Source organism: Lutra lutra, chromosome 5 (genome assembly GCF_902655055.1).
Source record: "Lutra lutra chromosome 5, mLutLut1.2, whole genome shotgun sequence".
Lineage (NCBI taxonomy): Eukaryota > Metazoa > Chordata > Mammalia > Carnivora > Mustelidae > Lutra > Lutra lutra.
The window spans coordinates 144318706-144334089 of NC_062282.1; the positions used below are offsets into that span (position 1 = coordinate 144318706).

Sequence of the window (15384 nt, forward strand, 5' to 3'; positions counted from 1 at the left end):
TACTACTATCCTTCATCAGGTATAGTAAAGAGTTAATTACATATCTTGCATTTTTCCGCTTTCAAAGTTTGCGCCACTGTGGGCAAAATAAACCTCACAGGCTAATAAATATATGTCATTAAAGACAAGCCATTAAAAAATTCTCTTACTTTATGAATTTCTTGACTTGCAGAATTTACAAAATGCTTTCAAAACTTACCATGGACTAAACTATTGGCAGGTGCTACAAGAGTATCCCACAAACATATGTTCCTGAAAAAAAAAAAATTATTTGAATGACACAAAATTTTAACAACATAATAAAAAATAAGCTGTCTCATATAGTTATATTAACATTTGAACCTTGTTCTCATAAAAAGTTCTTAAATTTATAAAAGAACCAAATACAAGTAATCAATATATTTATGCATGATTAATTTTCACACAAAATTCAAAAAATTACTAACCTAAAAAACTAAGTAACTTTAGACTGGCACTTATTTACAAATAATGCTATATAAGGCCTGAATACAGAAACTACTTTTTGTATTTGTTGATTCTCTAATCTGACAGATGGACTGACATATACCAATAGCAGGACACACTGAATTTTTTTGGAACACAAGGAAAACTTATTTCTGCTATGAATGGGAGTAGCTTTTACTCCTTTCTATGAGTGGCAAAGGAGGCACTAACATACGCAAGAATTTCTATCCAAGATGGGCTGAAGACTCCATATTCCTACAATCCAATTTGTAGTGCAAAGTAAGGCTTCAGAGATAAATAGAAAAGCTCAGCAACCTCAGCAGAACTCTGCTGCATAAGGGAAGTGAAATGGGGTGTTGTGGACTGAGGCAGGAGGAGACGTCTTCTTACATATTTAAGGTTTTGGGGGAGATGGGGATAGGCTGCCACTCACTAGCTACTGTTCAGCTAAAAAGTCTTTTGAGTTTCTAGTTGTTTTTTTTTTTTTATCATGAAACACTAATAATACCTACCTAAGAGAGCCACCATGAGGATTAATGAAAAAGGTGGACCAATAAATAATAGTTCTTCTTTTTTGCCTCAAGCTTTCTTAACATATAAGGAATAATATGGAGAAAAATTAATTTCACTATCAAATTCTTTTTTCCTGAAGTCTTAACATTGCAATATTAATAATACAGAAGGAATGGATTTTGTTTTTAAGGCCACCAAAATTTCCCTACCTTTACAATTAGAACAGTAAAACTACTCTAAGTAACAAGTCTTTATAATAAAATATTGAAAAGCATAATTGTGAAAACATTCTTGAGACACAAAAATGCAAAGCAAATAAAAAATTAAGTTCAGCTATACAGATGCACACTTAAATTTCAGTTATAATCTCTTACCTATTGTCAGTTGAAAGACCAGCTGTAGCTATCAAAGAGGAGGAACTAACAAAGACAAAATCATTGGCTGTTTTGTTGTGACACTGCCAAGTCTGGAACAGTTAGAAACAAACAAATGTTACTGCTGTCACTAGCAATTTTATAACCAAGTAGATGCATTAATAAAAAAGGGATCATGTAATCTGTGGCTTACTTAAACCTTTTGAGTCTTTCCCTCCAAACTTTAGACAAGTTTCAAAAGTAATACAGAGAATTTTCATATACCATTTATCCAATTCACCAATTTTGAACATGTGGCACATGTTTTGCCTCTCCTTCACTTTTTCTCTTTCTCTCTCACACACACAACTTCCCTGAACCATATGCATTATAAGTCTTTACAAGACCCTGTGCTTTTGTTCATCTAAAAGTTCAAAAGAGGGCGCCTGGGTGGCTCAGTGGGTTAAGCCGCTGCCTTCGGCTCAGGTCATGATCTCAGGGTCCTGGGATCGAGTCCCGCATCGGGCTCTCTGCTCAGCAGGAAGCCTGCTTCCCTCTCTCTCTCTCTCTGCCCGCCTCTCCGTCTACTTGTGTTCTCTCTCTGTCAAATAAATAAAATCTTTAAAAAAAAATAAATAAAAGTTCAAAAGAAAACAAAAGGAGGCTAATTGTTTAATATTTCTCAATATCTGTGAGAATTTTTTCTTAGAAAAAACTAGAATTTTAGATTATCTCAGACTAAATTATTTGTTTTCAGAAATGTTTAAACTCTTAAATAATTTTTTTCTTTTTTTAATTTAATTTCAGTTAGCCAACATACAGCACACCACTTGTTTCAGATGTAGGATTCAATACTTCATCAGTTGCGTGAAACACCCAGTACTCATCACATCACGTGCCCTCCTATATGTGTGTCACCCAGATACCCCATCCCCCCACCTACCTCCCCTTCAGCAACCCTCAGTTTGTTTCCTTTAGTTAAAAGTCTGTTGTAGTCAAATATTTTTTCAAATGTGTGAATATAAACATATTATTAAGTCAACAAAACTAGAAAATTTACAATGTTTGTGAACACTCCATCAAATAGTAACTTAATATGAGAGGTCTAGTCTATTATAAAGATTTCCAGGCTTACTTGTTCAGATGTTTTTCTTCAATAAAAAATGATTTTTTTAACTATATCAAAATCAACACATAAAAGATTTTTCCTTTGAGTCACTTCCCCATTTCCCCTGACTACCCTGACTACCCCTAGCTATGTCCTTAGAACAAACAAAATACACTTTAACCCCCAAAACCAATAATGTACATTTCCAATCCAATTTATTAAAAAAAAAAAAAGAGGCAGCCCATAAGGGAATATAAACATGTATTTAAATCCACTGGCTTAATAAAAAAATGAGGAAAAATATTATTGCAAAGTACTCTCACCAACCATCCCCTTGCCTGCTTTTGTTTAAATCAGTACCATATCCCAGAATTTAACCTTGAGTGAATTATTAGAACCTTAACTTATATTCTCAATATTTTCCTAATAGGTATTGCTTAGTCCTATAAAGGGCTTCACTGAAAAATATATTAGTGCTCGCTTCGGCAGCACATATACTAAAAATATGTTAAATACAAACTCAGTGTTCTCTGAAGTTGCAGAAGGTTCATTATGCTTGTGCAGTCCCGAATAGAGATATATCAATTTTTTTTAAAAAGACAGGGCAAGAGCACCTGAGTGGCTCAGTCAATTAAGCTCTGACACTTAATTTCCAGTTGGGTCATGATTTCAGGGTTGTGAGATCGAGCCACACGTTGGGCTCTGCACTTAGTGTGGAGTAAGCTTGTCCCTCTCCCTCTGCTCCTACTTCTGTTCTCTCTCAAATAAATAAATAAAATCTTAAAAAAAAAAAAAGAAAGAAAGAAAGAAAAGACATGGGCAAGAAAATAATTGTGCCAGCTTTAACATATCCTTTCTACTTTGTTTGTTCATAAGGGCTAATTGCAAAAACAAACAAACAAACAACAACAAAAAAACAACCCCAGCAGATGCATAGTCTGTTGATCATTCTTTTTAGGTATAATCCCCACTGTAGTCTAGTGAGGATGGAAAAGGGCTTGAGTAACCCACAGGCTGCATGGGTCTCTGGAGGTACCACGTTTGTTCGATACAGGTTAATTTTCCAAATTACCAGAGACTAAGAATTTTTAAACCTCACAGATTAATTTTCACATAACACAATGATAGGAGTTTATAGTAAAGTGACTGTATACATAGAACTAAAGAGATTTCACTTTTTGGCTTTAATATTTATTGCCTCAAATGTATATTCCTGATTTCTTTAAAATAAAAATTCAGGGGCGCCTGGGTGGCTCAGTCCATTAAGTATCTGACCTCAGCTCAGGTCATGATCCCAGGGGTCCTGGGATAGAATCCCGCATTGGGCTCCTTGCTCAGTGGGGAGCCTGCTTCTCCACTGCCTGTTTGTGCTTGCTTGCTCTCTGTGTCAAATAAATAAATTAATTAAATTAAATAAAAATTCAAGGGGTATCTGGGTGGCTCAGTCAGTTAAACTTCCCACTCTTAATTTCGGCTCAGGTTGTGACCTCCGGGTTATGACACTAAGCTCCATGTAGGGCTCTATGCTAGGCATGAAGCCTGCTTGGGATTCTCTCTCCCCTGCCCTTCCCTTGACTCTGTTTCTCTCTGAAAAATAACAAAAATAAAATAAAATAAAAATTCAAAAAAGTTTAAAGGTAAGAATTTTTGGCTTACCAGGTATGGCTTAGGCATGCTTCCAGTTACTGGGCAACATTTCCAGTTTGTTTGATACAAACTTAAATATCCGTCAGCATCAACTATTCCAAACTTAGAGAAAAACATTTTTTTAAGTTTCTAATACTAATACAAAAGTACATATCAACCCATACCCCCGTTATGAATCCCATATTTTGATCTCAAATATTCTGTTGATAAGTGGACTTTTACTTCACCGATGCATGGATCTAGTCCAGAAAAAGTTAGCTGCTGCTTAAGAAAATACCAGGTCACACAGAATAAGCAAACATCAGACATACACTTTATCATACTAACCAAAACCAGAGTCTATATATTATCTAAAAGTACTCAAAAAATAGGATAATAGATTTACACATTAAGTCATGCAACAAATGTTTAGTATATATAAAATAGAAAACTGTCATTATGACCAAGAAAAAATAAGGACTTCCAGAAATATATAAGAAAAATGTGTCAATAAGAGTAGAAAGTAAAATGAAACAAAACAAGAATTCCCACTATGGGAACTCAGGGTAATCTGATTGAGAACATTATTCAATGAGGGAGTGTATGTTACAGATATAAAAGGATAAGGAAGACTAAGCATTTCTTTCTTTAGGTTATAAAAATAACATATACAGTTTATAATATAAAAAGAATGTCTACTTCGGACTCTTGCCCTCCCCCGTCTCCAGATCTAGAAACTATTAACAATGTGACGTGCTCCATTTCAAATCTATCCTATGAATAGTCCAACATTCACACAGGGTTTTTAAAAAAATGAGAATCCTAATAAATATGCAGTTCTACAATGGCATTTTTGACCTGTTAGAGCCGTCTCTTCATATTAGTACATTTAATCGACTTCATTCTTGTGCAGTGTAGTATTAAACTATATGTTGCATTATGACTTGTTGGAAAGCTTTTTCCTTTATGGACAGTTTTCAATTTTCCCTAATGCCAAGTGCTCCTTTAAATATTTTGGTACAGGGGCGCCTGGGTGGCTTCAGTTGGCTAAGCATGTCTTTGGCTCAGGTCAGGATCTCAGGGTCCTAGAGCAAATCCAGGGTCAGGCTCCCTGCACAGCGGCGAGTCTGCTTATCCCTCTGCTTGTCTCCCCACCCCCGCGTGTGTCTCTCGCCATCTCGCTCCCTCTCTCAAATAAATAAGTAAAACCTCTAAAATAAATAAATATTCTCGTATATAAACCTTTGAGTATTTATGTAGGATAGATATCTAGAAATGGGAAAGCTTTGTCAAATAGCATCATTTAACACTGGCAGGTGAAGCTAAAATTTAATCTTTAGCGGTAATATCAATTCATACACCTATTTTTCTTACACATTAGTCAACAGTGATTACTAAAATTTTAAATATTTGTTGGTATACAGAAAAAAGGCTAATTTTAATATGTATTTCTTTAATTATTAGTCAGGACTGTTGGTCATGCATAGTTGTTTTGTAAACTGACTTGATTATATCCTTTATCTACTTCTCTATTTTCTTTTTAAAAAATTGATAAGGCGAATATTAGGAACAGTAACTCATTGTTTATCCAATTGTTTATCCACAGAGAATGTTACAGATATTTTCTCAAAGTCTATCCTTTTTGTGATTTATCTTGTTTTCTGGAGAAGACATACATATGGTCTTTAGAAAGGATATATGGAGCATGTTCTATCTCTGCACACTTAAAAATACATTTTTTTATGTATTTTTCATCAAGTTTGAGTGAATGTTTGGACAGATAATGACAACTAATTCCCATTCGTTGTCCATCAGAGACTTCTGTGAATATTGCTTTCCTATGTGTAATCTTTATTTTTGAGTAGTTGAAATGCCATTAAATTTAGAGGGGAGGGGTGGAGAGGTTCTAAGTAATCATTTTACCCCTACTCCTTCCTAGAAGCTCTCTTTATCTTTGGGTTAAAAAAACAAAAATCAAATAATCAGGATGTATCTAGGCATGTGATGTTTCTCAATATTTCTGCCTAGTACTTGGTAGGTCCTTTCTTTTCAAAAATTCCATTTTTCTTTGATTTAGGAATATTTTTATTCTAATTACTTCCTTTGAATATAGTGCTCCTTTCTATTCCATCATTTTTTTCTTCTTCTGAAATACCTTTTAAATGTCTTTTTAAGTTTTCCTGGGTCTAGTCTTAATTTGTTTCTTGTATTATTTTTATCAAAGGATAATTTCCTAAGTTGTTATTCCAGTCACAAACTAGATTTTCAACTATATCCATTCTGCGATTCAGCCCTTATAATGACTAGTTGTTCTACTAACACAATTTTGGGAATCACATGTTTTAAATTTCCAAGAATTCTTTCCTCTTCTACTGGTTTTACTTCATAGCAGCTTATTTTTATTTTAGAATGCAGTATCTTCCTGAATCTAAGGAACTGTTGCTCACAGGTCATTGATTCCACGTAATGCTTCTTTTTAGGCTCAATAACTTTTGGCAGCCCATTTCTGTTCATAATTGACAAACTAACCAGGATTACTGTCCTCTGTTTTATTTAGCATGGTAGGCTTCCCTACACTAAGGGAGACAGCATGCTTAGCTGTTGTGCTGTTTGGCTTCATCATGCTTATGGTGAATGGACAGTAAGTAGATTGTTAATTATACTTGGGTAGGTAATGAAGAATAGTTTTTTTGTGCCTTAAAATTTATGTTGAGAGCTATAGTGAGTGTTGAATCTACAAAATAATTCAGACTACAGAAGGTATTGAATGCCGTGTTAAAGAATATGGTCTTCTGGATACAATGAGGCACCTTGACGGGCTCTTGAAAAGAACCAGTAATGTGATCTCCCTTATAGTGTGGTTATATAACCCTATTATTAGTTATACAACTGTGTTGGCAATATGAAGGATGCATTAGAAAGGTAGAATTGAGGTACAGAGACTAGCTAAGGAGCAATATAGTATTGGCAACCAAAGTAGAAAAGCATAAGCACTAAAGTATACATTACACAACTGAAATTAAAGCTTAATATAGGTACAAATCACAAAAGGATTTGGTTAAAATGCAGATGGTGACTCAGTAGGTCTGCAGTAGAGTTAATCTGCTTTTTTTTTTTTTTTTTAAATATGGAACCCTTCACAAATTTGTGTGTCATTCTTGCTTAGGGGCCATGCTAATCTTCTCTGTATCCCAATTTTAGTATTATATGTGCTGCCGAACGGAGCACAATAATCTGCGTTTTTAATAAACTCCCAGATGTTACTTGCTACTTGACCATACTTTGAGTAGGTTCCAGAGGACAAAGAAAGCAGAAATATTTAATCAAAAATATATTTGGTGGTCCTATAACAGTTGGTCCTTAAGCATCATTAAGTGAATTTTAATGGATATATATACACACATATACACACAAAACATGCATACCCATAAATAAATGTCGTTCCAAGAAGAACGAAATGAATGTAAGTGTTCTTTGAAAAGACTTTTATAAAAGAAGAATCCATATAGATTAATAATTTATCATTACTTCACTCAACTGCTCTCTTCAGAAACACAGACTAGTAATATTTATAAACTTCCAAAATAAGCCCTCTTCCCATTTATATTTTTATATACTACCTTATTTCCTTGGTAGTTAAATCTCATTCTAGTAACTCTTGAATTGCCACCAGATCGAAAACAGGTTATTTGTTGAGAATGTCCCCATTCAAACATTCGGACACTTCCGTCTTGAGCTCCTGTCAGATCTGCATTATAAAGGGCAAAAATTGCAAATTTATTACAGTCATCTTTGGAAGGTTTATTTTTGAATCCAAGTGAAGACCTTTATGAAAGAAACAGCTTTGAAATGAATCATAGTCAATTTACATGAACTTACCTTTGTCATGAAATTCCGTTTGAGTATTTTTAATCTTAAAAACAGTTTTTTGATGTACTTTCATTTGACTCAGAATATACCCTCACACTACATAACAGAAGCAATTAAATCAGACCTCTGTAAATTTTATTTCCTTTTGAAATTATCTTTTAATAGTCTTTGAAATGATCTTTTAATAGCCTTTAATAAATACTTTATATAATAACCAGTTAACAAATTTCTGGGTGAACTAAAGAGTCAATTCTTATCAGTCCTACTATTAATGTTTAAACTTATATATTTTGTCTGGAAAAAAAAGAAGACTGTAGAAAGTCTTGAATGTCATGCACGGTAAAGAAAAAAATCACTTCTGATAGTTATTCTGGCTGACCGGATATCTCAAATGTGTTATGTTTCACTGAGGGATGTGAATAAGCTAAGTAATTATTAATTCATCACTTTGCTATTTACTAATTTTGTGATACGAGGAAGCTTATTTAATCTCCATGAACCCATTTCAAATTGTCCTGTAAAAGGGGAATAATGATATGTAAGTTAAGAGATAGCCATCAGAAGTAAACAAGATAATCCGTATGAATCATTTAGAAATATGCTTAACATGGACCACTCAATTTATGTTAAGTATAATTATCAGTAGTAATGATTCAATGCAGTAAAAACACTGATTAATTTTTACATTATTTCACACCTTTAGGATACGTAACAGAAGTTACTCTCTTCATTTTAAATACATAGTTCTTTTGAACCCTTTTGTTGGACACTGATATGCAATTTTGATAACAGCTGCTTGTACTACTTAGGACAGTGAAGTAGAAAAGAATACTGGTTTTGTCAAATGTATCTTATCAGAATATCTCTCATTATAAAAGTAGTATAATTTTTTATATGTTACAAAATTGAAGGAACATGAATGTTTTTTTAATTAACAGGCGCGGTGCTTATTACTGTGTGGTGGGGCAACTTGATGAGAGGCACAACTTAAAAATCATATTAAGAAAACTTGAATATTGAGATGCCAATATGAATGCCGATTCTAATGCACAAATATTTTTAAAGTTGTCTTTTTTGTTTTTTCTCTGTTTCAATATGTCCAAATAAATTCCCCACTGATTAAGCTCTTTGTTAAAGGAGAAAAACTTTTGAAATTCCCAAGAATATTAACTGAAAATAATATATCTTCCCTGAGAGTGTAAGAACTTACTAGTAACAACTTCCTTTGCCTACTATTAGTGTGTCTGATAAAAGGCAAACTGACAAAATATTAATAAAATACAAAGTGACTATGATGAGCCAATAAGTGACCAAGGTATCGTTCTGATCTATGTAATAAAAGATGGGAGTGATCTCATTATTAAAACAATTAATTATGACTATAACCTCTAATTGTATGAAGTCTCCAGAAATGTTCAAAACTAAAATGTTCTAACTTAGAAATATGCAGTCAACATAGTAAAGATTTACTGCATCAAGTTAGCCTTCTCTATTAATTCAGGAAAATTTCTTTTGCTATTGTTATCCAATTTTGAAATGTTTTTATTTGCTAGCAGACACTCTCTATTAAAAAAAAAAGTAAAATATCTGACTACCTTTCAACTGAAACTAAAAACCTGCTTTAAATTCCTTAGAACACTGGCTAATTATTATCAACTTACAGTAAGGAAGAGTTGGATGAGAAGTCATTCTTCTGACATTATTAATGGCTTTCTTAATCATCTGTTAACAAAGAAAAATCATTCTTCTATAGTTACAATAAAAAGTAGGATTAAAAATACAAAATGTGACAGGTAATTCAAATAACATTTATTTATTTATTTTTATGTGATTCCTACTGAACATTGTGGGTGCTAAAAATACTAAATGTAATAACAGAAATTAAATTTAATAGCTCAGCTCTCTCACATTTAAGTGTACATACATTTTCAGCATCATTGACTAGGCTCTAAGAACAAATTCACCTTGAGAATTTAGTCTTACCTCCTTTCTTGCCAAGTCTTTTCTGATCCCATTAATTTTATTGGAAAAATCCTGAATAGTACAAGGTTAAAAAGATAGGCAGAAGCATGTGAAAAAAAACAAACAAAAAAAAAGAGGTAAACAGAAAATTGTATAAATTTTTAACTGGTAGTGTGGAGCTATTCATCCATTTTTTAAAAATTTATCCATTTTTAAATCATGTTGTGAATGAAGTAGCCTGTCAAATAAGAATAAGTGAAATTAAAGAGATAATTTTAATTACTAGAACAATTCCTATTTATACAGCACCATAGCTACAATTATATGTTATCCTAAGCTTCATAGTATCAATGTTGAGTAGATTTTTGTGTGCTGTTGTTCTTGTGGATTTTAAATTGTCCATTAGACTAAAGTCGTGAGTAGAGTGGGGATTGGGTAGGGAGGAAGAGAGCCGGCAAGCAGAAGTGTTAAAGGACAGAAACACTGAGGGATAGTTATGGTTGTAATTTTATTACAAAACAGCAGAAGTTGGTTATAACAAGTATTCTTTTTTTGTTAGAATTAATAAGTCAATAAAGCAACAGAATTAAGAAAATATTTCATTAATTCTTCATAAAAAAACAAAAACCTGCTGAATGTTACCTCTGTTTAGCAAACTTGATGTTGAAATCTCATGTTCCTTTAATTAAAGAAACTCCTAAATATTCCTATTCTTTTACTTTTCTTTCTGACTAAAGTATCAAAGTAAAACCATAAGTAAAAAATACATAAACACAGGTTTAATAAAATTTGGAAGAGCATATGCAGAACATATAGAAATCATAACTTATTTTAGAAGATCCTTATAAAAAAGAACCACCTGATAATACCAGTGTCTTTTCTTGAGGACAGAGTGGGACCAATTAGACTAATTATCCTAACAAATAATCTAATTATCTTAATTATCCTAACAAACCCCTCCTGAAAAGGGGTCCTACTAAGAGATAGAAAGGAAATCCTATCCTAACAAGAATGACAAAGGTAAATTTCTGTATTATAATGCTTTGGAGTAAAAACAAGTATTTTCTGAGCACTGACCATATGATAAACGCCATTCTAGTTAGAGATCATCAGTGTCTAAGGCAGGCGTAACAATCTCTCACACAGTTTCCATTACAGAGTATGTTAAAAAAGACAAATAGTGAACAGATAATTTCAAAACTGATACAGGCCATTAAAGAAGATAAAATGAGGGATAATAATGACATACAGAGTGACTACAGGTAGAGTTGGTAAGGGCAGATCTCTTCACTAGAGAAGCAAGGGAAATCCCTGGGAACCTGACCTGAGATCTGAATGGTAAAAGAAAAAAAAAAAAGAACATTTGAAGCAGAAAGCAAGGCAAAGGCTCTAACAGGGCAATGAGCTTGATGTTCACAAGAGACTTCTTGAGTGGCCTCTCAAGGCCACTGTAATTACAGCAAAGCGGATCAGGTATAGAATGAACAGAGATGAGGCTGCAGAGGCTGGCAGAGTTAGATCACAGAGGACCACAGAGGCCACCTTAAGGACTTTTTTTTTTAAAGTTATATTGGGAAATCAGAAAGTTTTAAACACCAGAGTGACACCCTAAATGATCCTTTAGAAAAGAGCAACTCTGGCCGCTGTATCCAGAACACAGGGAGCAAGTGTGGAAGCAGAGAGACCAGCAAGATACTGTTAAAGGAAGAAGTTCATTGTATTCTCTGAAAATGGAGTTGGAGAAATTGCCTGTTATTTCTTTTTATATATTTTGTATATTCTCTTTAAGTTTTCCTTTAAAAGAAGATAATATCAGTAGGTTTTAGAAGTGAATTTTAATGTATCTGACAGTTGGAAAAAATGAACTATAAATGACCAAGACAGTTCACTTGAATAATTCCTAGATTGCTTTTCAAACTCTGTAATACTACAAACACTCCTACCTGAAATCAGTGAACTAGGTAGGAGGAATAGAAGACTTTAATATAAGCTCTACCAAAAATCTGAGATAATGACTTAAGTTAAATCACTAGACCCTTCTGGATCTTAAGTTTCATCTGAAAAATGATAGGTAGGAGTAATTATAACAGCTATCTCAACAGGTAGTAAGTTATATGAACAAAAATAGTAAGGTTATATGAACAAAAATAAGGTTTTATGAGCAACAGAGGAACTACATTAATATATAATACTATCAGGTATTATTAAGGATGATTAAACATTTACTAAAATAACTATCCTTACTAATTAGTAAAAAAAAAAAAAATTAGTGTGTGTGTTGGTGGGGACCGGGAAGCCAAGGAAAGAATTCTACAGGAATTAGGAAACTAAAAATAACCACAACACCAGAAAGCCACTGAAAGAATTACTGGTCCTGGGTTTCTCTGACTCCATGCATCATTAAATATTAATAAAAGAATCTCATTGAGGGATAAACATGGATCACATATTAATCAGAGCTCAAGAAGATCCTCTGACAAAATACAAACAAATAACTGTGGCTATGTTCCAATAAAACTTTGCCTATAGATAATGAAATCTGAATTTCATATAATTTTTTTTATCACAAAATACCATTCTTCTTTTGACTTTTTTCCTACCACTGAAAAAAGTCAACACTACTCTCAAGCACGTTTACACAAAAACAGTTTGACCGACACACCACAGCTTGCTGATACCTGATTTGTACCAATAAGTTTCAAATAATTACATATAGCTCTTAAAATACAGCTCTTTCTATTTCAAATTATTTATTTAAAATAATTTTGTTACCTTTTTCATATGAAAATACATATTATTCTTCACAATCTAAATTTATAATTTCCAGCAAGTATGACTTACTAAAAAGTTAAGGATTTTTTAAAAATATGTTTAAATCACCCTTTATCTATTAAACTAGAGGGGGGAAAAAGGGACAGTTAAACACAGTCTTTTTACTTTGTGTGTGGGGTTTGTTTTTGTTTTTGAATTAGGCTCCATGCCCAGCATGGAACCCAATGCGGGACCTGAACTCACACCCTGAGATCAAGTCAGACGCTCAGCTGACTGAACCATCCAGACACCCCTATCCACAGTATGTTGAACTCTACATACCACAGATGCTCCTCTGCCAGTCTGTGTACTGCCAAGCCAAGGCATGTTGATTGGAGTGCCGGGATTGCTATGTGTATATGGGGTTGTACCCTGCACAGCTGTTAAATCATCACGAGCATGTATAACCAAGAAATCTTCTGATCTACAAAAGAACGTCACCCGGAATGAGAGCAACCCATTAGTTCTTCATTTCTTCCTTTATTCCTGAAAGCTCTAATATATGCTTTTGTATTTCCCTCTAAAATTTTCTTCAGCTCTTAACTCCTAACTCGGAGATAGTAACTTTATATGGGAACAATTGCAGAATCTCTCACATTACTCTCTTCTAACCCTCAGTTCCTTTCTTTAAAGTGCCTGCCACCCCTTTTTCATTCTGTATTGTATCAGTATCCACTATACTCACAATCTAGGAATACTCCTCTAAAAATCTTTTGGAAGTTATATTTCTGTGGATATCATTTAACACAATGTTAATGAATTAAAAACAAAGTATAAAAGTACCCTTTGGTTTCCATTTCAGCATCATCATCTACCCAAGTATAGATTTGTGTAGCTAGAATTCCAGAAACATCCAGTTCTTGAACATCATGGCTTGATGCAATTGCTATGCAGTTTCTATTTGCCTGAAAAACAAATCATATCATAATTTTTAAATAAAAAAACACAACATGTATATATGGGCCACTTCTAAAAATGGAAACTACAAAATAGCCCCTAGAAATTTTAGGATGCAGAAAAGACAGCATTATCACAAATGAATACTTAAAATTAATTTTAATAATTAAATCTTGAGTGTAATAATTATCCGCTTGAGCTGGGAGATATGTTTATGTTCTAAGAACTCAAGAGCATCTAACACAAAGCCTCCTCTAAATAGTAATGCATGTACAACTTTATTTCTTCTCCCAGCACTCTCTCTCCAGTCTGCTAGTGTGGTACAATCTCCCTAAGGTTTACACAGTTCTGAAATGTGGAGGGAGGTGCTGGATAGGAGCTCTAGAAGGTAGAGAGAGATAAGGAACATCAAACTAAAGAAATAAAAGTACATTACTCAAATAAGATAGTATCGCTTTCACCTAAAGCTTTTCAGGCTTAAACAAGAAAAACAGAATTTGGGAAAGGGTCACAATGGAAAGATATAGGGGTAGACAGAAAAAGAGTAGGGAAAGTTTGTCAGAATAAATCATAAATTAAAAGATGGATACTGTAGGGGCACCTAAGTGGTACAGCCGTTAAAGTGTCTTGACTCTTGGTTTCAGCTCAAGTTGTGATCTCAGGGTCATGAGACATAAGTTCAGTGCAGTGTGTGCTAACGTCTCTCTCTCTCTCTGGCTCAGTTGGTTAAGTGTCTGCCTTTGGCTCAGGTCATGACCCCAGAAGCCCAGGATCAAGTCCTGCATTGGGCTTCCTGCTTAGTGGTCTGCTTCTCCCTTTGCCCTTCACCCTGCTCGTGCTCTCTCTCTAATACATAAATAAAATCTTTGGGGAAAAAAAAAAGGTTCTCTCTTTCCCTCCACTCTCTCCCCCACTCCCACGTTCTCTCTCTATCCTTCTTTAAACTAAATAAATAAATATTAATTTAAAAAGTTGGTCAGATTAAATGATAAAAAATTTTAAACATCTATGAACTGAAAAGAGAAAATAAAATGCTGACAGCAAAGAGAAAATAGGATTAACATTTACATTACGTAAAATGCTAATACAAAAACAAAAGGAAAAAATGAATACCCAGACATAAATGGAAAAAGGATATAATGAGACTGCTTGGAGATAATTCTCCACAGGTCTCTCTGTTTCTGCATGTCTGGTGAGTGACTTACTGACTGCTGTTTGTTCTGCAGAATGGCTATATGCCTATAGCGTCTCCCTCCAGATCAAAGGGCAGGTACCTTTAATGTACATTAGAGAAAATTAAGATTCCCTAAACTCGGTGTTCCTTTCCTATAACACAACCTACTCTGTGTGCAGTTTTCATTTGGCCCCCTCCCTGCCACTTGTGGTAATATTAACACAGGGAACTACAGCATAAATGCTGAAATTCTGGATAATGCTTCTGTTATTAGTAATAAATCTTAGACCTTTCACAGTTCTTAACACAGATAATTCACAACTAAACAAATGGAAAAAAGTTCAATCTCATCAGCATTTTAAAAAAATGGAATTTAAAGCAAATGGTATTATTTCTCATCTACAAACTTAAGCTGTAAAATGATAATCAATCTGGAGAAATAAAAATTAAACAGGTACACTCTTCTTGCACAGTGAACAAGAGATTTTATATAATATGTGGATAACTGTTTATTACTAATTACTTATATATATCCAAAAAAAAGAAAAAGAAAAAGAAAAAGAAGTGAGCTTGTTTTATAGCACAGAATATTTAACACCATATTT

The 15384-nt window shown here is 33.6% G+C and overlaps 1 protein-coding gene and 1 non-coding gene across 6 annotated transcripts in view; both read right to left on the bottom strand.

The window, feature by feature from the left end:
• The window catches only part of DMXL1 (Dmx like 1), a 125790-nt gene that overhangs the window by 7783 nt on the left and 102623 nt on the right, over positions 1–15384 (bottom strand). For all 5 annotated transcript variants that reach the window (XM_047729211.1, XM_047729210.1, XM_047729209.1 and 2 more), the window contains 7 exons: positions 13492–13613; positions 12991–13132; positions 9597–9657; positions 7686–7813; positions 4096–4188; positions 1353–1444; positions 200–252 (listed from right to left, as the gene is read on the bottom strand). In XM_047729211.1, the coding sequence (XP_047585167.1) occupies positions 200–252; positions 1353–1444; positions 4096–4188; positions 7686–7813; positions 9597–9657; positions 12991–13132; positions 13492–13613 (691 nt within the window). The remainder of the gene's footprint in view (positions 1–199; positions 253–1352; positions 1445–4095; positions 4189–7685; positions 7814–9596; positions 9658–12990; positions 13133–13491; positions 13614–15384) is intronic.
• On the bottom strand, positions 7187–7293 carry LOC125101404 (U6 spliceosomal RNA). The gene has a single exon (XR_007127820.1). It is a non-coding gene; the product is annotated as a U6 spliceosomal RNA (small nuclear RNA).